Source organism: Dasypus novemcinctus, chromosome 1 (assembly GCF_030445035.2).
Source record: "Dasypus novemcinctus isolate mDasNov1 chromosome 1, mDasNov1.1.hap2, whole genome shotgun sequence".
NCBI classification, from domain to species: domain Eukaryota; kingdom Metazoa; phylum Chordata; class Mammalia; order Cingulata; family Dasypodidae; genus Dasypus; species Dasypus novemcinctus.
Genome location: NC_080673.1, coordinates 107,821,745 through 107,847,154, shown reverse-complemented (window position 1 = coordinate 107,847,154; position 25,410 = coordinate 107,821,745). Strand labels below are relative to the sequence as shown.

Sequence of the window (25,410 nt, the reverse complement as noted above, 5' to 3'; positions counted from 1 at the left end):
GAGGAGTAGGACTAGGAATGTCAACTGACCTTGCCTTGCAGCCTTAATGTTTACAGGCTGAAAGCCTCCATTGAGTGCCGAAGAGTCAATAATATCAGACTCAAAGTCACGATGATTCTTCCGATAGACAAACAGGGCCACAGCTACGGAAATTGCCAGGCACACAATCACCGCTATCACAATGCCAACATAGAGCGCAACATCGTCGGAATCGGGAGCAGCTGGAGGGGAAGAATGAAACATTGGACCAACTGGTTAGAGAAATTTCCCATAGTACACATACACATTGCTATAATTTTTTCAGACAGTTATTGCCTTTTTTATAGGTTAATTTCAAATCTATTTCAAAAGCTATATAAAATGACTATGGCCTTTCAGTGGAAAATTATCTCTGATTTCTTTTTCTTTCTCACTCTGCATCTATCCACCCACTCATCTATCTTATAATTGGGCTGCATAACAGACCATTTATTACTAGGCCCATAAAGAAACTGGAGCTAAAACCATCCTGAACCACAGGAAAAACATTTTTTTTTCCACGTGGAAAAGTTTGAAAGGGGGTTTTTGAATTCACTGATATTTCTTTAAAAAACATAAACATAAACACTCTGTTAGAAATATCTGGCATGTTCTGAATCTGTATATTTAATGAACCAGAATATTTTCCTAAGTATCATTCCAAGTCATAAAATTGCTTTCCATAGCACTCTTTTCACTTTCCTCTAAATCAATGGAGGGGTGAGTGGAAATGGTATAACTAAGCAAAGCAAATATTAGTAGCAAACAGTTGGATCTGAAAGGTGTGCCTTCAGAAGACCCAGATGTGGGAAGCAGAGATTCATGCTGACAAATGTCTCTAAGCCTCGGATTTTTTGATACAGATACAGTATTATGTTTGAGAACCCTGAGTGTCTCATGGCTTCTGGTCACATATTTTACATCTGTGCTACTTATTACCAGAGTAAAATAAAGCTCTGGGTGCACCAAGTAAGATACAGGCCTGGTTCTGTGATCAGAAAGGTCAGACTACACCAGAGGGCAATTAAGCATGACCAACACACTGTAGTATGCATATGGATCTGTTTCTGGGTCAAGTAAGAATAGAATTCCTGTAAATGTTGAGACGATGCGTTGGTGACACAGGACATGTACTGATTCAACTGGAAAAGGGGATATCAGCTGATAATTAACACAAGGCAAACAAAAATAAACCTTTGCTGAAACCTACTGACATCTTTAAGTCCTCATTTTTAGTTTTCTGTGACCAAAAAAAATGTTCAGCAAAGTTAACCAAAGCTGCTCCTCTCACTGTAAAAGAGGTTGGTACTTCAGGTTTTCAAGAACATCCTAAAATTCTTTGGGCCAATTTTATATACATGTGCATTTTGGGGAAGAGATTTTTCAGATTCCTAGTGACTATGACCTCCTAGAAGTTGAGGCACATCTTTTCTCTCCATGAGTCACAACCACATGATTTATATGGTGTAATAACTCATCACGTAGATTGCCAGTGGCTCATGCAATAACCCACACTCTTGTGTCATGGAATCCTTTCTTGGCTGTATAAAGGATTCCCTACTGACAAGCACTTCATTTTTTTGAGCATTTGTATTTAATTGTTTTGCATATGAAGGGATTTTTTTTTTTCTTTTTTCTTTCCTCAAGTTTCCAGAACATTCATTTTCTCATAAATCAAATGAATTTTGACAGACATTCTCAGAAACCCAGTGATGCCCCAAATATTCTGGGTTGTGGGAGCACAGCTTTTCAAAGTTCTGCCTTCACCTTTGCTGTTGGGTTTTATTTGAGGCCTGCAGCAGGATTCTGAATGCTGGTCAGAATAGTCTGTCAAGATCCTTAATGTTTTCCTTTACCAGGCTATAATTACCTATTCAACATTTATGATTTCTAATTCAGTAGATCAACATTTTCTCAACCTTCACTTTTTAGCATTTGAACCCTGCCCTTTATCTACAGCAGCATATTTCATGATATGTTTTGTTAGTTACTGGCACTCAAGCTTTGAATAATAGACTGATGGACATTAAAAATGGCAGAGACTTGAAATGACCCTTTCTTCTCTTCAGCAGTGAAAATCTAATTTGTTTTTCATGTTAGACGATATTAGGCTCCTGTTTCCTGTGTGCACATCTGTGATCCAAAGAAAGGTAAACTTGAACTGAGGCAATAACACTAAATGATTATTCAGCAACATAAAAGCCAAACATCAGACTTACAAGAAAATCCATATTCATTCTGGGTTCTCTGTTCAGTTGAAATAGGATAAATGAAACCTTGAAAAGAAAAAACAAACAAACAAAAATGGGAACAAAATCAAATTAATGAGGGAAACAAAACGGGAAGGGTGGAAAATGGTTTAATTAAAAGAAAAGGAAAAGAAACCTATGTTCCTTTAAAATTCTGATTCAGTGCAGAATTATGATTTTGCATCTTCTGTCTGTTCTGGAGCCTCTCTAAGAATTAATAAGAAGGCAGATTGAATTTCAGAGCAAAAACTGGTCTCGAGTCACTAACTTTGGAGTGCTTAAAGTCTTTCTTTTATTGAGCATAAACTCTAATGGATCTAATTTATTTCAGACATCAAAGGTCATTAGCATATGGAAAATCCTTTTCCTTATCCTTGCCATATGCTTTAATTCCCAGGATATATTCAGTAAGGCTCTAAACAGTTTTATTTTCTTTTTTCTCTTTCTTATTTAATCATAACAGCTTGCTCTTGGCTTAATAGAAGGAAAGAAGACCTGTCGTCATTGGTCAAAGGTTAAGTATCTATTTTCTGAGCAGAAGCTGACACCGCCCACTTTCCTTCACCTCAAATCTACTTTTTGGCGTTTCTGTTGTTTTTCACCTCTCCCACCCCCCCTTCATTTAATAGGAATCCAGTAGGTGCTGCCCAGGGACTGAGCAGCTTGTCAATGAAATGGAAACTGGAGGCTTTGTATTCGGAATCATTTGAAATCAATAGGGCCTAAAGGTTATAAGGTTATTTATTTTAGGGATTCAGAGAATAAATTGGGCAAAATAAAAACCTCATTTCAACTATAAATGCAGAAATAACACTAGAAGTTTTGTTTTCCAAAATGGAAAACAAATAACAACAACAACAATAAAATGAGAAATGATTATTGAAGTGGAAGAAGGATGGGGAAAACATCCAAAAAATGTGGAACACACACTTTCTGAAATGAAAATTCTGGAGAAACTCTTAAATGTAACATGACTGGCATCCATAGTTTCCCAAGATATTCTGCAACATATGAAATACTCAAATTACATAGCACTGACTGGATTAATCAAATAGAGATGAATAGGAGACATAAATTAAAACTCCCTAGTAATATGCAAGGGTAAATACAGGGAAACTGTAAGGAACACAATTAATTGGTTCAAAATTAAAAGTCTGTAAAGCTTTGCTACTAAAAGCAACTCTAAACTGTGCTTCAGGTCGCTCATCGATAGTTTGCAGAACACTCTGTTCTTACAAGCTATTTACCTATTTTTGTGAACTAATTCTGGAGAAATATGCAGAGCTACCTTAATGAAAGAGAGGTTTGCTGTAGCACAGACAGGTTTGCTCTGAATTAATTTTTAATGCTTTATTTTAGAGCAATGATTGCAACCTCCTACTCAGTTTTATAAATATTATATTCCTTATTCCAGTTGTCTGAGTCCATGTATTAGGTTTGATTTTCATTTTTAAACACCCCTGTCTGGTAATAACCTTTTCTCCATTTGTATTCTGTGAACTCAATAAAAGGACATCTAGGGCATACACAGATGCTAGGGAAAAGGTTCTTTCTTTTTGAAACCCAAAGCCTTAAGACAAAACAAGTTCATTGCTAGTAGGGGATACCAGAAAACTATCATTTTGGTCGGGGTTGGTGGTTGGGTGATTTAAGTAGAGGGACTTCCTAAGACTTGCGGTTGAGAGGCTAGGAAATGAGTGTAAAATCGGTATTTGGGGATGTTCTAATGTTTAACCTCAAATTTTTATTAAGTTGCAACACAGGCCTACTTGAATAAGCAGAACATACAGCTATATTTTTTAAAAAAGTAGAGGTGGTGGACTTGGCCCAGTGGTTGGGGAGTCTACCACATGGGAGGTCCACGGTTCAAACCCCGGGCCTCCTTGACCCATGTGGAACTGGTCCATGCGCAATGCTGATGCGCACAAGGAGTGCCCTGCCATGCAGGGGTGTCCCCCGCATAGGGGAACCCCATGCACTAGGAATGCGCCCCGTAAGGAGAGCGGCCCAGGAATGGCGCCGCACATATGGAGAGCTAACACAAGATGATGCAACAAAAAGAAACACAGATTCCCGTGCTGCTGACAACAACAGAAGCGGACAAAGAAGACGCAGTAAATAGATGCAAAGAACAGACAACTGGGTTGGGGGGGCGGAAGGGAGAGAAATAAATAAATAAATCTTTGAAAAAAAAGAAGAAACATATTTCTATTTCTAGAGAGAAATAACATGGTATGAAATTTCTCCCTGGGAAGGAGTTCTGGGTTTTCCCTTTTATTTCTATCCTTCCAGCAGAATTCCTTTTCTTGATAGGCAGACCATGGAACAATAGAAAATAACTTTATAATTTTGATCTCAATTTTTGCCTTAATTTATGTCCATATGGACAATTCAATACATATTTTTGAGTCTGGTATTTATCTGAGCATTATCTTCTAGTCACAGGACTGGAATTCATTCACTTATTCATTCATTCATTCATTTAACAAATACTCTTGAACTTCACCGTGTGCTAGTTCTGTGTAGGCACTGAGGGGTAGAAGGAGTGGGGAAAGGATCCAGAGACAAAAGGATGGGAAAAGCTCCTTCTTTCAGGGAGCCTGCATCCTAGTTCAAAAGACAATAAGCAAGTAAACCAAATAATAAATAAGGAAATTTCAAATACTGGAAAAAGACCTTGGAAAACATAATTAAAGAAAAACAAAAAAAGAATGTGATTGGAGAAACAGGTATGGCCAACCTGATCTGACAAGATGAATTCTGAGCTGAAAGCTGAAAGTTAACAAAGAGGAAGAATCAGCAAAGCAAAGATCAGAAGGGAACAGTGTTCTAGGAGGAAGGGCCGGTAAATGTGAAAGTCCTGAAATAAAAACAGAGGAGCTGGAGTCTAGTGAACAAGTGGAGAGAGGTGGGGATTTGGGGTCAGAGGGTTGGGAACCAGCCAGATCCCATAGGCCTGGTGGTCCAGGATCAGGAGCTTTGACTTTATTCTAAGTGAAATGAAAATTCTGTGATTGAATGCAATTTTGAAAAGATCACTAGTTTCTTTAGGGATAATGAACAGTGGGGAGAACAAAGTGATGGCATTTTATGGATGGTTTCTGTAACATGGCTTTGGAGATGTTCCTCAGTTTATCAATATATTTGATAAGGTGTATGCATTTGAGGTTACTCCAAAATAAAAAAGAAACATATATTAAAAGTATAACTATTATTCTTTATAGCCAATTAGGATACATTTAGCCAAACTGTTATTTTTCTAAATGGGAAAATTTATAACAGACTGGTAGTAAGGGTACTCACCAATGATTCTGCACACCATGTTATTCTGTTATGGAAACACTGATAAAGAGTTTTAGAAGACAACCTTGTAAAGCTTTCCCAACCCTTTCAAAACACTTCTGCAACCTGCAGAACAAAAACATCACTTGCGACATTGGGAATCAGAGGAGAAAGGGATTACTGTTGCATCCCCTAAGTGACAGGAACACAGAATCACTTAAGAAAGTTTGTTTTTGCGCTTCTTCATCGGATCCATCTCTCATGGAACCACAGGGAACATTGCTCCAGCTAATGAGGTGACCCTGCTGAGAGTAGACCTCTCAATAACGAAAAATTACCTCTTCAGAGGAACACAGTGCAAAATAATTGTTTTTTGTGTGTGTCATTATCAACAGCCTGGTTCATAAGTTAGGAATTGCAGTTAACTTTCTCACTACGTGACAGTAAAGCAGACTGAGAAGGCGCTAGTTATTTGCCAAGGCAGTGGTGCATTGATTTTTTCAGGCTTATAAATATCAGTTTGAAATCCTAACTCTATTTGTTTCCTAGATATGAAAATTTGGTTCAGCTACTTAACTTCTTTATGCATCAGTTTTCTAATATGTGTAAGGAGATAAGAATACCTACTTCCATAGTTGTGGCAAAGGTAAATGAGATTTGTAAAGTGCTCACACACTGCAAGCAATCAATAAATAACAACCACATCAATATCATTACAATGAACATTACTAAACACAGTGGTTGGTAAAGACACTAAGAAGCTGGGATAGTAAAGGATTTTTCACTGGTAGGTCAGCAAAGGCTTATTATTAAATGAGTGACCTTGTTTGAGTTTCAGTTTCCCCAGTTATTACAGAGACAAGGAACCCAATTTTTTTCCTGAAAAACCACAAGCAAGGCACTCTTTTGAATACTGTGTATTCCTTCACCCTCTCTTTTTACGGGCATTTATGCCTGGCCTTTGTGGCTTCTGGCAAAGTACAGAGGCATGTTTCAGAAGCAAATTTTCAGGACCAGAGTGCAACATGATGCTGAAAGGATTTCTCAATTAGAGGAGAACGCCATTTCTAAAGAGTGTGTTGGGAAATGGGGGAAGGGAGGTGTTTTTTAGTTGCAGTGGCCTTAGCAATTATACCTAGGGGAAGCCAACCCCAGAGCAGGGCTTCAGCTTTGCGAGAGGGAATGAATGCTCATACTTTCTAACCTCATTGCTCTCGGTATTTCTAAAGAAAATTCAAAAAAATAAATAAATAAGGTCTTTTTCTGAGCAAGAGGAATAGGGATTATATGAAGTTTGACTGTGGAGAGAAACTTCAAGAAATTAAAGGAAAGAATAGTTTGAAAATGTGAAGAAGGGTAGTCTGTTTTAGCCACTGAGTTATTCCTTTTGCTAGGACAGCATGTCATCATTAGTCCAAACATCATTTTAAGAGGTCATCTAGTCCAACTTTCTTTCTGAGACTCAAAGGTGAGAAGTGCTCTTTTCAGGTCACCCAAAGCATTGAGACTGTTATTTTGTTTCCAGTCTCCCCAGGAAAGCTAATGATGCACAAGGTTTGCGTTGTCCAGCTCTGGGGTGGCACCATTCACATTTGTATTTGGTGTAGATTTGGATTGTTAACATAATTTTCTGGCTGATGATGGTAAGATGATTTAAGGAAAGAGTGCCTCTTTCTAACTTGCAAGGTCACCATTTAGACCTGGAGGTGGGGGTGCTGATGTCCAATTACTATAAAAGACCAGAGTCCTTGCCCACCTATCATAAAAAGGAAGCGCGCTTTCCTTGATTTGAAAATGTAGCTAGTTAAATCAAGTTATTCTTAACTATATGGAGAATAGCTAGCAACCATGTAGTGATGTGCCTTAGCATAACCTACTGAGTGAGTTTACACTTGGGAAATCTTAGGGGCAATTTCAAAAACTATATGTAAACATCTGTTTCCCCAGAAACAGTAACCACTTTGGTTTCTCTAGTCTTTTATTTTTTTTTCTTTCTATATGATAGGGATCGCAGACGATAGTCAAAAAAGATCATGTTTTTAGGATTAAGTGTATTTGACAAAGATACATAGTTTTTGTCCCATAAGTAAAATTTTAAAAGAAAATATTATCAAGCTGCTATGTGCTGCTATGAGAAATATTGTAACCTCTAAACATCACTGGCCAGGTTTAAATTTCTCAAAACCATGTCTCTCATTCATTTGCAAAATCCCTGGATTTTAGAGTTAATCCAGATCACTGATTGGAATTTTCTATGCTAACCCCTTCATGCCTGTGGACTAAGGAGCCTGAGCCACAAAACGGTGAAATGACTTATCTAACATTATAAAGCTGGTGGAGCAGAAAAGCAAGGGTTAGCTCTCAGTCCTCAGATGACAGCCTCAGTCTTTGTAAGTATTATCTGGGCATTAACTAGTAGATTAAACGAGGACACACAAGGAAATAATAGAAAAGGGCTTGATATGTTCATGGCTTAATTTGTAATTCAGTTATTCAATGAGGTAATGCTAATGATTTACATTATAAAATAACTCTCCATTAGAAACATTATCAGTGATATTCATGAGAAAGCAAAACTAACATAGGTAGATTTTCACACTTAAATAAAATGACAGCACCTTTTGTTTCATGTGTGAGGCAAGCAGATACAAGCAGCAAATCCTGGCATTTCTACTCTAATGCAACTGGAGAGTCAGCCTAGAATGATGTAGTCAATACATGACAGTCACCTTCTTTTGGCATAAAACCCTACAAAAAGTAAATATTTAAAGGAGAAGCATTGTTTTCCTGAAAAGTGATGCCAAAATAAACACCAATAATTGGGGAGAGTTCTACACATCAGAAGAAAGTCACATTTTAAAGCAACAAAAGTTGAGCGCTTGCATCCAGCAGCCAAAAGCCTGCATGAAAAAAGGGCTATAAAATCAGACTGATCTGGGTCCATATTTAGGCCCAGGCCCTTCTTTGCTGTGGGCCTTGGGTGAACTGTTACAACTTTCTATGCCTCAATTTCTTCTGCAAAATAGAGTTGCAGTTATGTGATTATCAAAAGCACTATTTGAAAGGTTACTTTATTTACTTTCTAGATACTAATAAAATTGAACTCAGGTGAGTTTGTCTCAGCTTGGCCATGTCTAACACAGAAGGTCTAATGCCAGAGCATTAGGTGGAAAGCAATATAATTAAAATTAAATCTGAAATTCCTCTGAACTACTATATATACAAGGCAGTAATATTTATAGGCTCCAAAGTTTGAGAACCACTGAGACAAGTTTAAGCAACCCCTGAAAAGCAAGTCCATGTGAAGATGTCTGGAAATGAAAACTCTCTTAAATTAGCTATCAAATCCCTAGCCAAAGGGGAGAAGGGCGGAGTTTTATAAAGCATTCCTGTTTGCTATCAAGGGTTACCCATTGTATTTCAAGATGCTGCTGCTTCTATGACTTTAATGAATATAAATAGATTATATATATTGTGAGGATTAAATAAGTAGAGTATTGATTCATATTATACACAAAGATCAATATGTAAGTTATGCATATAACTCTATTGTAGTTTATGAAAGTATTGTGTTCCAATACAGTGTATATTTTTAAATCACCAGGCTTTGATTCATATCTTTTACAAAGATCAATATGTAAGTCATGCATATAACCCAACTGCAGTTTATAAAAATATCATGTGTGTTTCAATACAGTGGATATTTTTAAGTCACCAGGCTTTTGCTTAGTTTTGTCATATTTATGATCCTATCACTGAGGAATCTAGGTTCCTGATGGATTTTCCTGCTCCTTGACCTGACTGCTTGGTCTTTCTTTTTGCCAGTGTAAGCTAAGCCAAAATCTGGGATATTTCTCAACCAAATTACATTTCTTTTGATGCAAATGTTCTTATTAAAAACCTCAAGGGCCATGCAAAATACACATGTCCAGATTCCCTCCCAGCCTCCTCCCCCCCTTTGTAGCAGATTTTGTAACCAGCAATCCCATCAGGACTGTACTAATGATGTCAAAGGTCAGGCCTGCCAAAGACAACCACAGTCATTTATTACAATTTGCCACCCTTCTGAGGGTTTATTTATTGACAGGGGCTTAAGGAACTGCAAACAAATAAATACATGAATTCTAGGATACAACAACAAAAATTGAAAAGAACATCTGCTTATCACTGATGTTAGTAATCTAAATTGCCGTGGTAATTTGCAGCCTTCAGAGTGACTTGAGCCTTGCCTCACCAAGCCAGTCCACCACTCTGTTCTAACAGTAAGCACGCCCTTTCTAAAATGAATTGCAGGTAATTAGCACTTCAGGTTGTATGGGAACCTTATGACACACAGTAGATAAAAAATAAATGCTTGAAATGTAACTCAATAGTTGGATAAAATCAAAGCCCTATCTCACGTGCCTGTGTGTTTTTATGTAGTAGACTGCATCTCCATTGACGTTCTTTAAAAAGAAAAATAAACCATTGTGGTGGTTTGAAGCTGTATATACCCCCAGAAAAACATGTTCTTAAATCTAACCTACTTCTGTGAGTGTAAATCCATTGTAAGTAGGACCTTTCGATGAGGCGACTTTAGTTAAGGTGAGGCACTCCTCATTCAGGATGGATCTGGAGTCCTTTATAAACAGAAAGATTACAGAGAGAGAGAGCCAGAAAGCCACAGACAGAGCAGCCAGAAGCTAACTTTGGAGGAACCCAGAGACACGGCCATGTGACAAGCTAAGGACCACGGATCGTGGCAGCTAGCCTCAGAAGCCACAGTCTTCACAGAGAAAGCATTGCCTCGATGACACATGGATTTGGACTTTTTCCAAGCCTCAAACTGTAAGCTAATAAATTCCCAGTGTTTAAGCCAAACTATTTCATCATGCTTGAGCAACCTGGGAAACTAAAACAACCATTAAATCTAAAGTCAACGATATTATAATCCTTTAGTGGAAAAAAAGTCATCTGATAGAAAAAGTGAAAGACCAGAGTCCTGCAGTAAAGAGGCCAGTTTCTATCATACAGCAGGCTATCTTCTGTGTTTTTAGACAGAAAGAAAAATTAAACAGCCCTGGACCCAGATCAACATGACCCTGAAGGAGTCGTGTTTCCCTGGGGCTGTTTGCATGGTGGCACCTTTCCCGATACCCTTAGAGTTTCCTGTCCATTCTAGAAGCCAAAGACCTTGCATTTGTGTCCTCACACTAGGCTTTTGGGGGCCTGCACAGTTATTCATCAGGTTTCTGTGGGCTAAAATTTCTAACCACATCCCTGCTTTCAAAAACAGGAAAAGGTTTACCAGAAAGGAAAAAAACAAAAGAAAACTGCTTTGATTAAACTGCAGACTGTGGATCACTGTGTTGGGTGGGTAGTCCATGCACAGAATATTTATTTGCCAGCTGAAACACTGCCCATATCAAGAACTATTCAAACACAGCTATGGCATCAACTTCTTCCAAAATACAGAAGGAAAAAAAATTCCCAGTCTAACTCTCACAACTATGCTTTCCTATCAAACTGCTGTACTGACAAGAATTTCACTAGGCTGACCAGCGCCTTCTAAAACCACAGGAGGTTATAAACACACCATTCTAAAGTCAAGAAAAGACTATTTGTAAGGTAAATTATTTCCCCAAATTAAATGCACCTGGGATTCCATGGGCCCTGGTATTCAGTGTGTCCACACCACAAATTACACACAGAGAGTTCTGTTACTTCCTCTGTACGTGAAAATTAATGGAAGAGCTGTGTGACATGTAAATTTTTTAATGAGTAGAAAGTGCTAAATTTGCAGAATGCGTAACATTTTAATTTCCTAAAGTCAGGAAGTTCACCGATGCAGACACAACTCCAGTCAGTTCTTGTTTGTAAATTGTGACTTTTAATTTGTCTGCTGTGGCATAAATCCTCTTCAGCAAGAAGGAGTCGTTCTAAATTCATACTTGAAAGGTTACATTTCCCTACGTGGGATTTCAATCTTAATATGGGATCAAAACGAAACATAGGGAATAGCTGCAGTAATTCAATGAACTAATTGAATATATTCAGAAACATATATAAATCCTCATTTCTGTAAAAAGCCATATATATATATTCTTTGAATTAGTATTTTCAAAATGAAGAAGAATAAATGAAAATATTATAATGATTACCATGACCAAAGTAATTTTACTACAAATTCGTTATAAGATTACAAAAGCTAAAAGTTATCAGGTCTTAATCAGACAATTGTATTTCAACAAAAAAGGAAAATATGCTTATTGGCCTAAGAGTTTTGTTGTCTCTCTCTCTCTTTCTCTCTCTCTCTCTCTCTCTCCCCTCCCCATTCTCTCTTACTTGAGTCTTAGTGAAACCATTACCTCTAAATCCCATTTCTACTCTTCAAAGTCTGATGTAAAATCAGGGCCTACTTTAACATCATTCTGGGGATAATGTAAATAAATCTAAATATTTTAATAGTTAGATTGTACGATAGCCTGCCAATATTACTTTCCAAATAAGATATACTGTTCTGTACTATTGTAAAGTAAAAACAGTATAATGAGTTACTAACACACAGTCCTTTCTCACATTAAAACATAGCAGACATGTGCTTTTAAGTTATTTTCAATAGTGACAAGCAATCAAAGTCACCTATACTTTCTTGTTCAATGCAATCCATGTAATTTAGCATGCCTAAGGTCCCCAGCTTTTAAAATATTTATTAAAAAATAACGCACTTATAAACCAAATATGTCCATTCTTTCTGGGACACTAAGTGACTCTGACATCTTCTAATTACTCTTAAATAATGCATTCTAATAAAATAGCAACGATTTTTAGAAGTGCTTAAAGCCATTTGAAGGCACCTAGACAGTGTCTCCACTGTTGTAACTATTTTTTCAGGCCAATGACTGTATATCTGTATCTGTGATATAGATAGAAGATGGGTGGTGGTGGTGGGGGGGAGAGATAGAGAAAGAGATTACATTAAGTATGAACTAAATGTGTATGCAATAGAAAGTTCAATGCAGCTTTCAAAATTACTTAAAGACCATGGCTTGGTATCAAAAATGAAATTACACAATCAGATAATGCATCTAATTTATTAAACAATCTAAGGATGGTTACAAGGACAGAGTGATATGTATATGATAGCCAGCTGAAAAATAATGCAAACTATTAATTCAGATCAAAATCCCCATGACTTCAAAGTACTTGGTTTGCTGGCTATAAGTAACTCTTGCCAACTAAGGTTTTATGCAAGTCTTTTATGCAAATATTTTTTTTGTAATCTAATTTGAATCAACATGACCAAATTCCCAGGATGAGTCAGTGCTATAACTTTATCTCAAATCCAGAGATCTCTGCTTCCATGTCTATATTGTTGTTCTAGCCTACAGAAATATTCCTACTTAAAAAGTCATTTTACATTTATTACCATAATGGAATATTAAGCATAAATAATTAGAAAGTAGAAAGCATATAGGAAAAGAAAAAAATTATCTGTAATTTCACTAGCCTATAAAATGGAAAATATTCCTTCATCCTTTTCCCAAGCTTATTTTTATGTACTTATAATCAAATGCATATATAAATCCACATTCTGCTTTTCCATGTTGAACCATTATAAATATTTTAGAGTTCTTATGATGTCCCATTTTATGGAAAAAGCATCTCTTACTTAACCATTACTCTAAAGAATATGAACATATTTGGTATATATCTTTTCCAGTAGGCATAGTAATTACTGAAAATTCATTCACTGAGTAGGAATACTGGACAAAGTGTGTGAATAATTTTAAAGATCTTGAATTATATTGTTGAATTCCTTCCCTAAATAATTGTAAAACTTTGTATTCCCATTAGCAAAATACAAGAGTTTCTACTTCACAACACATTCATTAACATTTTACATTGTTATATTTAAAAATATTCAGTAATTTTATAAGTAACCTTAATCACAGCATTTTGGTTAAAATTTTCACTTGGCATTGAGGAAAGGCGTGGATTTCTAAGATGTCTTGCACAATGAACAATAAACAATTTAGAAGACCATTTAATTAATTATTTAATAGAAAATTAAGTGTTCTAAAAATTATCAGGTTTAAGAAAACCAAAAATCTAAATTAGAAGTATAAGTACAAACAGTCTCTAGGATATGTTACTTTGGGTTAATGGGAAATGGAATTGAGTTAAAAAAGGTCAATTCAGATAGTCAAAGCCATCCATCGGTTGTACATTTTAAATAAAAATTTAATAATATTGTAAGTTTTATTTCTTAAATTTCAATATTTTTCTATAACTATGATTTAAGTATGCCTTCTATAAACAATATAAACTTGACTTTTCCCACAATTTGGAATCTTTTTCCTTTAACAGGAGCATTTAACTCATTCACTTTATTACGATCCCTGCTGTGTTTAGATTTATTTCTACTTTCCTATCATTTTAATTTACCATATTGTTTGCTTCTTTCTTCCTTCCGTCTTTTCTATCTTCTTTAAGAAGTTCTTTTTATTCCCTTAAAAAAAATGTTATTTTGAATTTATGCATTCAACTTTTATGCGTGTGGTCAACCTTAATATTGTATCTGTAACATTTGAATATCATAAAGCCTAACGGAAGCAGTATTACTATTGTGTTCCTAAACAATATATGGAAACTAAAAAATTGAACTTAAGTCACAGTCTCTCATATTCGATTACTTGTAAACGTTTTCTGCAATGAAATGCCATGTTATTTTCACCTTACCCTGAAATGAGATTCAGTCAGTCTCATTTTTAAAAGTCAATTATTTACATTTTTTAGTAGTTTATTCAGTAAGTGTCTGTGAGTAGTAAATCCTTCCTGTCTTGCTTGTTTAAAAATCTTTTTAATTTGCTCTCTTAAGTAAAAAAATGTTTGATTTTCTCATTCTATCCCTCATGTGTTTTAACATTCCTTTTACATAATCTCTCACATTATCTTTCTTCCTTACAAGGTGTAAGGATGAATGAGAGCTACATTGCAGTTTACTAATTTTCTCTTCAGCTTTCTCTAAAGCTAAGTCTGATATGATTTTTAATCTTCCATTGAATTTTTTGTCTTTTGTTTTTGCTTTTTATGTTTTATTGAGTTTTAAATTTAATTATATTTTACATTTCTAGACATTCCATTTGATTTTTTCACAAATTTTCCTTTTTACAATAGTTTGTTCTTCCATTTTTGTTTATATTCCTTTTAAAACATGGATTGTCTTTTATCTTATTCTTATTTTATAGTCTCATTCAGTTTGTTTGATGAGCCCTCATTATTAGAATGCTTATTTACCAATTTATGTTTGCTGATTCTCCCTGACAGTGGACATTTCCCCTAGATAGATGTCTCTTGAATTTTACTCTCCTTTTCAGAAAGTACTTTTGAATTGTTCCTTTCAGAACTGGGCTATTTTTGTCATAGACCAATGCACTTGATTGTGGAAATAACCCTAGAGAGTGTTTTCCTGCATACTTCTGCTGGTGACCCAGAAATTTCACTGATTATGTTAATTGTGCTTTCTTTGGTTTTTACTCCATGCACACAGTATCTTAGATGCCATATCAGAGCTTGGTGTAGGATTGTGGTTTTAGTATAGATTTTAGTTAAGTGAAGGTTTCATTTTTCTCTTCATCATGAATTTTCCTGTGACTTCTCTGGGATGGTGGGTGAAAGTTTTCTAGTTATTTTTCATTGTAGGGACAGCCTTTTATGAGTCCTAGCTTTATCCTGTACTTTTGTTTCCATCTCTCAGCCTCAGGCTTTTGTAAAGCCGGGACTGCTGTCTCTGTGCCAGCACTAACACCCTAACTCCCTGTCCTTAGACTCTACATTTACTGTTCCTCTTGGTTATTCTGGTGTCCACTCACATAGTTACTCTAGCTTTGAATTCCCACTTCATTCATTTCTGGCCCATGGGGATTTTCCTTTCTTTCTTTTGACCTTGGTTCTCTCTCTCTCTCTCCCCTCCCCCCTACTTCTCTCTCTCTCTTTCTCTTTCTCTCTCTCTCTCTATATGTGTGTGTTCATAGTAATTCATTAAATATTTCTATATGTTTTGAGTCAAAGGTGTTTATATTGAAGAAGTTAAGGAAGAAATGTGTCTGTTTTGAGCTAATTAATGAATAAACATCAACACTAATATCTTCTATATATATCATATTGCATTGTTCCTAAGTACCAATTTAGCTTTTAAAATTTACTACATATATTATCTAAGTAACACTGAATCTTACTCACATCTGTTTTGGACTCTAAATTTCTCCTGGCTAGCAAGCAGTACATCAACATTTATACTAGAATAATCTTTGTATAATTTTGAGTAGATTCAGAGTTTGTAATTTATACCTAGTTCAATGAGAAGTAGACTTGTTTTATTTTGAGATAATACTGCATTACTGCTTATGGACTTTATTAATTCATTCAAGATACTAATTCTCCCAAAGAAAATAAGTAGTAAATAATTCCTAATTGTCAATCCCAGATTTCTGACTACCTTTTCTATTTCCCATTTGTTTTCTTAATACAGACTTGGTCTGTTTGCAAACTTGGTAGTTTCACTACTACAAAACCTTCTGTTGTCCAATATGAGGACCAAGAGCAAGGTTATTTCTTTGTAAGAATCTGGAAGCAATGCTATGCCAGAAACACCAAGCCTAGAAAATATAGCTTCGACTGTAAAATGTTATCATTACACAGTACAGCAATAACTCCATGGTTTTTATCACTGAGGAAATCAATAATGGCAGAGACGACGATTCTTTGTTGGATTAGAATAGATACAGGGGTGTAGATGAAAGAGTTTATTGACTCAGTAGGGACTGTTACTATAGTAAATCAGAGAGAAAGGAATAGTTTTTAAACTGGTGTTGTAACCCAAAAACAAAATATTTCAGTCTAACAAGAGACTTGATAGAAATAAACGAACACAAACAATCAAAACCCCTCTTCTGTGGCTTCATTCCACCTCCCGATTTACACATACCCTTCAGGCTATCATTATTCACAAATACCCCATCATGAGGAAATACTGCAAGAAATGATCTAGATGCGAAGGTGATGCTATGCTATGAAAGTCTTATTTTGAGCATTCCATGTTCATATTTGAAAAATCATAATTTAGGTTGTACCATCCTTGTATAACTAATAAAAGATCCAGTGTGCCATCCTGCAGCATTATATTCCTTGTTAAATATACCACTTTGGGGTTTTTTAAATATACATAACAGTAGCAGAAGGTATTAAATCACCCAAAGTTGAAATATTTACATTGAAAGAGGGAGAAAGTAAGAGAGAGGATGAAACTCCAAATATTGATACTATACAATAATGTGCATGCATTTGTTAACGATAAAGGAAGGAAAATACATGATAAAAATGTTAAAAACAAGAACATGTGTGTGGTGTTGTTATTTTAATCTTAAACTCAAGTTTGTGCCCAGAGGAATAAACCCTTCGTCTGTGGATGAATAGTTAGAAAAACAGCTGTAGTCTTTCCATTCTTGAATTTCTGGCAAAAAGTTAATGAGAAGCAATTCCCCAAATCATGACCAGAAATTCTGCTTTACACTCAGCAGCAGCCCAATCTCAAAGAATCAGATAGAGATCTATCTGATTTTTATTCACTGTTAACAACATGAATATTTATTTGCATTTTAAGTGAGGATTCATTTTAAAGGCCTCCTTGTGTTTGAACTAAGAAAGGTAAATAGAAATTTATAAATGTGATGAAAATAAAATGATATTTTATTTTATTCTTAAGAGCCAAATACAAATACTCTACACAATGTACTTGGTTGCCTGTATTCTGAAAGCAATTTGTGATGTAGGATGAGAAATATCAACATTTGGCCACCATTGGTTCATATCAAAAGCCAGAACATTGTTGGATTCATTCATCTGGGTAGGTGAGATTTCACAACAATTCTTAATAGCTTGACTCATGTTCATTTAAAGACATGATAAACTGTCTATATCTAAAGGGTCCTCAGTAAAGGACCAAGAGTTGGCAGGCATAGACATCAAACTACCATTTCATTTAGAAAATCTAAGGGAAAAAAGCCATGAAAAATGGAGAATATTCAGCTTACAGCATCCATGACATTCTTGAGACAATGTTTTAAAATTTAACATTATTTCCTTTATAGAAGCTAACTCATACCCATATAGTAATTTTTTAACACAAACTCAACATTTTCAAGGGGCCATAAAAATGTTCTCACTAAACGTTTTTGTAAATTAGTAACTCTAGCTATAGGAATGTTTACTGTTCTTAAATATGTTTTACATTTCAAGGACATTGGTTAGGACCAGTCATGGATTAGGAACAAAGAGTTCGCTTTCTCGAAGTCATGTTTTGACTCTATGAGGAGTTTAGGGTGCATTTTGTGCACAATGATAAAACTAAGTAATGGGGGAAACGGACTTTGGCCCAGTGGTTAGGGCGTCTGTCTACCATATGGGAGGTCTGCGGTTCAAACCCCGGGCCTCCTTGACCCGTGTGGAGCTGGCCATGCGCAGCGCTGATTCGCGCAAGGAGTGCCGTGCCATGCAAGGGTGTCCCCCACGGGGGGAGCCCCACGCGCAAGGAGTGCGCCCGTGAGGAAAGCCGCCCAGCGTGAAAAGAAAGAGCAGCCTGCCCAGGAATGGCGCCGCCCACACTTCCCGTGCCGCTGACGACAACAGAAGCGGACAAAGAAACAAGACGCAGCAAATAGACACGAAGAACAGACAACCAGGGGAGGGGGGGAAATTAAATTAAAACAAACAAACAAACAAACAAAAAAAACCACTGAGTAATGGTTCCATGGTCTGAAGAAAACGACAGCCCATCCAAGGAAGTCACTCCCTGCTCAAAGGAAAGCAATACATTGTTTTTCATTTGTTAACTAGACTAATGTTAATTGGAAAAGTATTCCCACTAGTTCCTGGGAGATGAGTTTTTCCCAATTTTGGAAGAAAGAGTTAAGATATTGCTATATTATTACATTGTTATTGCTATTTAAATAATTTTTTATTTCTAATATTCCCTTCAAATCACTTACTCTGCATGCAGAGCCCATCAGTACAGTTCTTGGATTGCAAGACGAGGCCATCACAGTCTTTGCCTCCATTCTTGGGGGCTGGAGCTGTGCACTCCCTCCTGCGCCAGTGTGTACACTCGGTCCCACAGGTAGACCATTTGCTCCATGAGGTCCACCTGCCATCCACTGCCATGAAAAAAACCAGCATCACATCAGAGGGAGAAGCAGGTTCTTGAGGGAAGAAGGGGGCAGAGCTCAAGTACAAACAGAAAAAAACAAAAAAAAACTGCTTTCATTTCTACCACTGGGAAGTAGAGTGTGTTCCACCTGGTCTGGGCACTGTGAACTGTCCTTACTCGGTATGTAGCTGCTTCCTCACTGACCAAGCTAAGAGAAGCTTAGTGGAACATATAGAAATCAAAATGGCTGCCAGGAGCTAAGTTCATGTCCCTGGTAAAAGTAGGTCAAAAGGCGGTGTCTCTTTTCTATTTAAGAGGAAACTTGTAGGAGGGAATACTGAACCTTATGAGGTTGTTGTTTGGATTCAAGATTCTTTCATATGTAGCATCCATAGAAGGTAAAAGCAAACTCATGTGGGAGGTAGGAGAGAGTTGTACAGTAGGGAAAAAATTTATCTATCTTTCTATTTGTCCATCCATCCATCCATCCATCCATCCATCCATCCATTCATCCATCCTTCCATCCATATTTCCATCTATCCATTTTTCTGTTTTATATAATGCTTTTAATATCATTTTTTATCCAGGCAGCTTGACTCTGCTGATAACTTACACAGTGCATTTTTTAAAAAACTATATTATTTTACATGTATTAGTTGATGATTCCATTCCATTATTTAGTGATATATCCATTATTCATTTTTATTTTAAAAATAGTTTTTATATAGGTTCCTAGTTTTGCTATAAAAATTTAAGTGTTGGTCGTTCTGACAATCATTTAGAATTGACTTTCTTCCTAATATTGGTGGCTGACATGTCAGCAATTTTAATGACAATAAGCTCAGATGTCTCTACATTAAAAACTCAAAACTTAGATACAAATATGAAAAAAATATATAGAAATTTCACTAAGGCCATACTTAAAAATACATCCTTTCAAAATTCTACCAGAAATAGGAGAAATATGTTAAGAGCTGAAATTTTTAAAAATTTTCCCTAAAATACAAAAATATTTAAGATAATCTAGAATTCAATGTAAAACATGTCAAACATCATTTACTGAACATCTAAACCTGTTATACCTGCATACTGACAGAAATGATATTAATTTTAATAGTCTATACAGTTTGGAAAACCTATATTATTTCATATTCAAATTATTTTGTAACGATATTATGCATACTATGTATAAAGATATAAATATGCTCACATGAAAAAATGATAAAAGCATTAATAGTTCAATCATATAGAATTGGTTATATAAGCAACTTCCAACTAGTTCATCTAAGACATTCATTTTGACCTACACCTACCCAAAGTACTGACATACACACACACATACACACATACATTTCTCTTTCAATGCAAATTGCTCAGTGCATTTTTAATTGTGGAAATCAACACCTAGATAAAGAAGAAGGGGGCAGGGGAGAGTCCAAGTTAAAATATAGAAATTCTAAGCCTAGTTAAGTGTCAAAATTTGTTCCATAATTAAATGCTCTAAAAAAATTCAGTGTAGGAGTGAGATTGTTTTGATAAGTGGAAATCAACATTTGGGAATATAAAATGTATTATGTTTTTTCTCTCTAGTTCATTTCTTCAACCCATCTCTGAGAATGGTTCTATTAAAAGAACAACAAAAGTCCTGAACTCAGCAGAGTTGCAACACCTACTCATCAGGTCATTGGACACACCCAGAACAACTAACAAAAGGATGATGAAGCAGAGAGTGTCTGCAACTGCAAGCAATACAGTTCCATCCATCTGTCCATGGGATATAAAAGCCCTATCTCAATAGAAAACAGGATGGACATCACCATCCCCAAATTCTCGAGATTGAGGAACGAAGATGAGGATACAACTAAGGATTAAGGTGGACTTACTATTATTATAGCAATGGAAGAACTTGTATCACTAATATAAAGGCAGTGGCCACCAGAGTTTCTGAGGCAAGGGAGAGGCAAGAATAGGTACAACATGGGAGCATTTTGGGGACATTAGAATTGTCCTGTATGACAATGCAGTGGCGGATACAGGCCATTATACATTTTGTCAAAACCTATAAAATTGTGTGGGGCAAAATGTAAACTATAATGTAAACTATAGTCCTTGGCTAGTACAATGCTTCAAAATGTGTTCATCTATGTAACAAATGTACCATGCGAATGAAAGGTGTTGTTAATGTAGGACAGTGTAGAAAGGGCAGTGGGTGGCGTATATGGGAATCCTGTATATTTTTGATGTAACATTTATGTTATCTAAAGCCTCTTTTTAAAAAAATAAAAAAGAAGAACAGGAAAAAAGTTAGAAAAAACAGAGAGGTAGGGAGGCTATATATCTAAAATATGAAATCATCAATATTATAGCTACCCCAATGGAGTGTGGTAAATTTATGGCTTATTTTTAAATAATTTTAACTTAATGTTGGAATATATTGTATAATTTCAAATTTTTATGGTTTTTGGTTTCATTTTTGGTTTTGGAAAATATTAACTTCAATTTACCTAGGGATTAGAGCTGGTGTTATTGTGACATACCATGTGAGAGAAAGATGCTAAAAGACAGAAGGATGCAGTCTTGGTATAGATAATACCAATATTGTAAATAACACACAAAGTAGATAACCAACATGTACAGATAATAAAGAGCTGACAGCATAATATTTTCAAAATCCATTAGTCCATGTGCCCAAAAACTCTCCCTTCCTTTTAATTCATTCCAGAAATTTTATTTGCCTTTGCCCAGAAACTGCCACCAAATATCAAATATATTAGTACAAAACATTTTCTAAATTCCAGCTCCAATTAATTACCATGGTTTCCCAAAGATCAAGCACTGTTCCTAAAATCTGTAGCTTGCATTGCTGCTCAGATTTCTTGAATTATAGAACCCACAATCTTGGCTCCAGCAGTTTTGTGGAATAACATAGTGTGGATTAGGTTTTTGTGTGTTTGATCTCCCATTTTATGCTGCTTTGCATATTTGGGTAACAAAGTTAAGTTCTCTTATGGGGAAAAATACTTGATTCCCCAACAACGTAAGCATTGAATAGTAGGATGGATTTAAATGATGCCTATCAAACATTCAAGAGTAAATTAGCTTTTGAGACTTCCAGGAAATGTGGCAGAGTAGGGCCTTCAGGACTCAGCCCTTCCTGTAAAACAGCTATTAAGTGGCCATAACTGTCTGAAACCACTGTTCTGGGACTCTGGAGACCAGGAGAACACTGTACAGCATCCAGAGAAGAGCTGGAGAAAGAAGTGAATAAACTATGGTAAAGAACAGTAAGGAGCACTTTCTTCATTGCAGCTGCTGGCCCCCGTCCTCCACTCCTCAGCAGACTGCCCTGGAATCCAGTCCCTTGGTAGTTACTGCTGACAGAAAGGGATGTAAAAATCCTCTTCCCCCCAAACAAGGGTGGGTACAGCAAAGCACCAATTATGGCTTTTGATTAGTGAATCTAGACTGCTGGGTCTTGGCTCTGAGTTACTGTTTTAATCTGCCCTGGACAAAGGTGGGTGGCAGTAATTGTGTCCACCCTGCCCTGGACAGATGGAGAAGCAGTGGAGATTTAAAGATGCAGTGCCTACTCAAGACTATGGGGAAACATTTGCAGAAGGGTGACATCTTCTGGGCAGTCAAGGAAAGCACAGCTTTGCAGAGCCATCAAAGAGGCTTTGGTATCCTTCCTGATCCCTTCCCCAGGGCTTATTATGGGCCCCTGGCCCTATTTTGCTTGGGAAATACTGACTTGAAAGTCTTTTCAGTGTGGCCCTACTTCCAGAAATTACCCTCCAGGCAAAAGCAGCTAGAGATAATGAAAGGAGTGTAACAAAACAAAACAAAAACAAAAACCCCAAAACTAAAGAAGCAAAACAAAACCAAATAGAATAGATTAAGATTCCTGGAGAAGGATAGAAGGAAAGGAATCTGTCTCTCAGAGGGGAAACAATTGCACAAAAAGTGCAAACAAAAATTGAACTGCCTATCCAGGGCAAGAATCAGATGAAGTAGAGCTGAAAAAAACCTGTTGATGAAAATGGGAGGATTGCATCCAGCATCCAGGTGGAATCTGAGCCTCCTCTTGACATAGAGGTGCAATGGACACAACCAATCCAATGTCCACATAGAAGAGGTGGCATTGGATTGGGAAAAGTGGACATAATGGACAAAGGGTATGGGGAAAGGCAGGAAGAGATGAGAGGTGGAGGCGTCTTCGGGACATGGAGCTGCCCTGGATGGTGCTTCAGAGGTAATCACCGGACATTGTAAATCCTCACAGGGCCCACTTGATGGAATAGAGGAGAGTATGGGCCATGATGTGAACCAATGTATATGAGGTGCAGAGGTTCCCAAAGATGTACTTACCAAATCCAATGGATGTGTCATGATGATGGGAACGAGTGTTGTTGGGGGGGGGGAGAGGGGGGGTGGGGGGGTGGGGTTGAATGGGACCTCACATATATATTTTTAATGTAATATTATTACAAAGTCAATAAAAAATAAAAAAATTAAAAAAAAAAACAAAAAAAAACAAAAAAAAACCTGTTGAATTAAACACAGGGTATTCTAAAGGTCTAGAATAAGTAGAACCAAGAGTCAAAGAAGACCCTTATAAAGAAGACCCTTAAAAATAAACCCATGTGGCTTAAGAATTTAGGTGCCTGTCTACCACGTGGAAGGTCCTGGGTTCAGTTCCTGATTCCTTCTATAGAAGATAAGCAAGAGATCAAGCTGACATGATGGGTTGGCACAGAGAGCTGATGCAACAAGATGAGGCAATAAGGAGACACAAAGAGGAAACAATGAAAGGCACAACAAAGTAGGGAGTGGAGGTGGCTCAAGTGATTGGGTGCCTCTTTCTCACATGGGAAGCCCTAGGTTTGTTTCCCAGTGTCTCCTAAAAAGAAGAGAAAATGAGCAGGCACAGGGAGTACACAATGAATGGACAAAGAAAGCAGACAGTGACCACAAACAATGAGGGGGCAGGGCAGAAATAGATAAATCTTTAAAAAAATAATAAATCCTTAAGCAAAAGAAACTGTCCTTCAGAGTAAACTCAAGAAGATAATCAGATACCTAGACATCTGTAAAAATTTTCAAGCCATACTAAGAAATAGGAAGATGTGGCCCAGTCAAAGGAACAAATTAAAACTTCAGTAGAGTCACAAAATTTAGGACTAATCAAAGATGTTAGAGCAAATCTCCTAAATAAATTCAAAGAGATGAAGGAAGATATGGCTAAAGATATTAAGAAGACACTGTGTGAATATAAAGAAGAATTTGAAAGTATAAAAACAAACAAACAAAAAAACCCAGAAATTATGGGGATGAAAGCCACAATGGGAAAAATTAAAAATACACTAGAGGCATCCAACAGCAGAAGAAAGAATTAATGAACTAAAAGACAAGAATATCAAAATTTTACAGACAGAAGAAGAGATAGAAAAAAAAAAAAGGAAAAAAATGAGCAGGGTCTCAGGGTTGTGAATGACAGCATGAAGCATACAAACATATAAATCATGGATATCTCAGAAGATGAGAAGGTAAAAGGAACAGAAAGAATATATTAAGGAAATAATGTCTGAAAATTTTCCAACTGTTATGAAAGACATAAATATACATGTCCAAGAATCAACATACTTCAAACAGAATAAATCCTAATATACCTACTTTGAGACACAAACTAATTAGAACATCAAATGCCACAGATAAAGAGTAAATTATGAAAGCAGCAAGAGAAAAGGGATTCACAAGATACAAGGGATCTGCAATAAGACTAAATGTTGATTTCTTGTAAGAAACTATGGAGGCAAGAAGGCAGTGATATAATATATTTAAGGTACTGAAAGAGAAAAACTGCCAGCCCCAAATTCTTTATCCAGCAAAACTGTCTTTCAAAAATATGGGGCAGTTTAAAATATCCAGAAATATGGAAACTGAGAAAGTTCATCAACAAGAGACCTGCCTTACAAGAATACCATAGGGAGTTCTGAAGGCTGAGAGGAAAAAACAGGAGAGAGAGGCTTAGAATAGAGTGAAGAAATGAAGATTATTAGTAAGGATAGTAAAAGGGTAAGAAGAGAAACAAAAAAAGATAAAACACATAAAACCCGAAAGCTAAAATGGCTTAAGTAAGCACTGCCTTTACACTAAAAACATTGATTGGTAATGAATTAAACTCCCCAATCAGAAGACACGGATTCGAGGACTTCCAGGAAAATGGAGTAATAGAGAGGCAGAGGGATCAATTCTCTCCCAGAAAAAAATATCTAGAGATTATACGGTAGGCTGTTCTGGGGCTCAGGACATCAGGGGAAGGTGAGACACCACCCAGAAGGGAGAGAGGCTAAGGAAAGGAGTCTCAGCTAGCTGAAAAATCCCACGTGTAAAGCTGTAGAAGCAGGAGCGGTGCCTATCCTCAGAGCAAACAGCAGTCTGCAGACTGCAGCAGCTGTGGGTTGCAGGGATCCTCTTCCCCAAGAAAGAGGAGAGGGATGGACACAGTCTACAGCAAATTCAGATCTGGGCCAGCAAATTTGGTCTGTTGCATCGTAGGGGTCACATACTTCCAGGCCAGGTGGGGCCATGACATTGTCTGCATGGAGAGCTGGCTGGGAGTTAAAGATAATTTGCCTTCTCAAACACCTTCTGTACTGCCTGGGCTGGTTGCTG

The 25,410-nt window shown here is 36.6% G+C and overlaps 1 protein-coding gene across 2 annotated transcripts in view; it reads right to left on the bottom strand.

Annotated features, from left to right (window-relative positions):
* The window catches only part of UNC5C (unc-5 netrin receptor C), a 406,424-nt gene that overhangs the window by 51,091 nt on the left and 329,923 nt on the right, over positions 1-25,410 (bottom strand). The window contains exons 7-9 of one of the 2 annotated variants that reach the window (XM_058295243.2): positions 18,578-18,742; positions 2,238-2,294; positions 30-221 (exon numbers count right to left, since the gene is read on the bottom strand). In XM_058295243.2, the coding sequence (XP_058151226.1) occupies positions 30-221; positions 2,238-2,294; positions 18,578-18,742 (414 nt within the window). The remainder of the gene's footprint in view (positions 1-29; positions 222-2,237; positions 2,295-18,577; positions 18,743-25,410) is intronic. The other variant, XM_058295247.2, reaches the window with a different exon arrangement.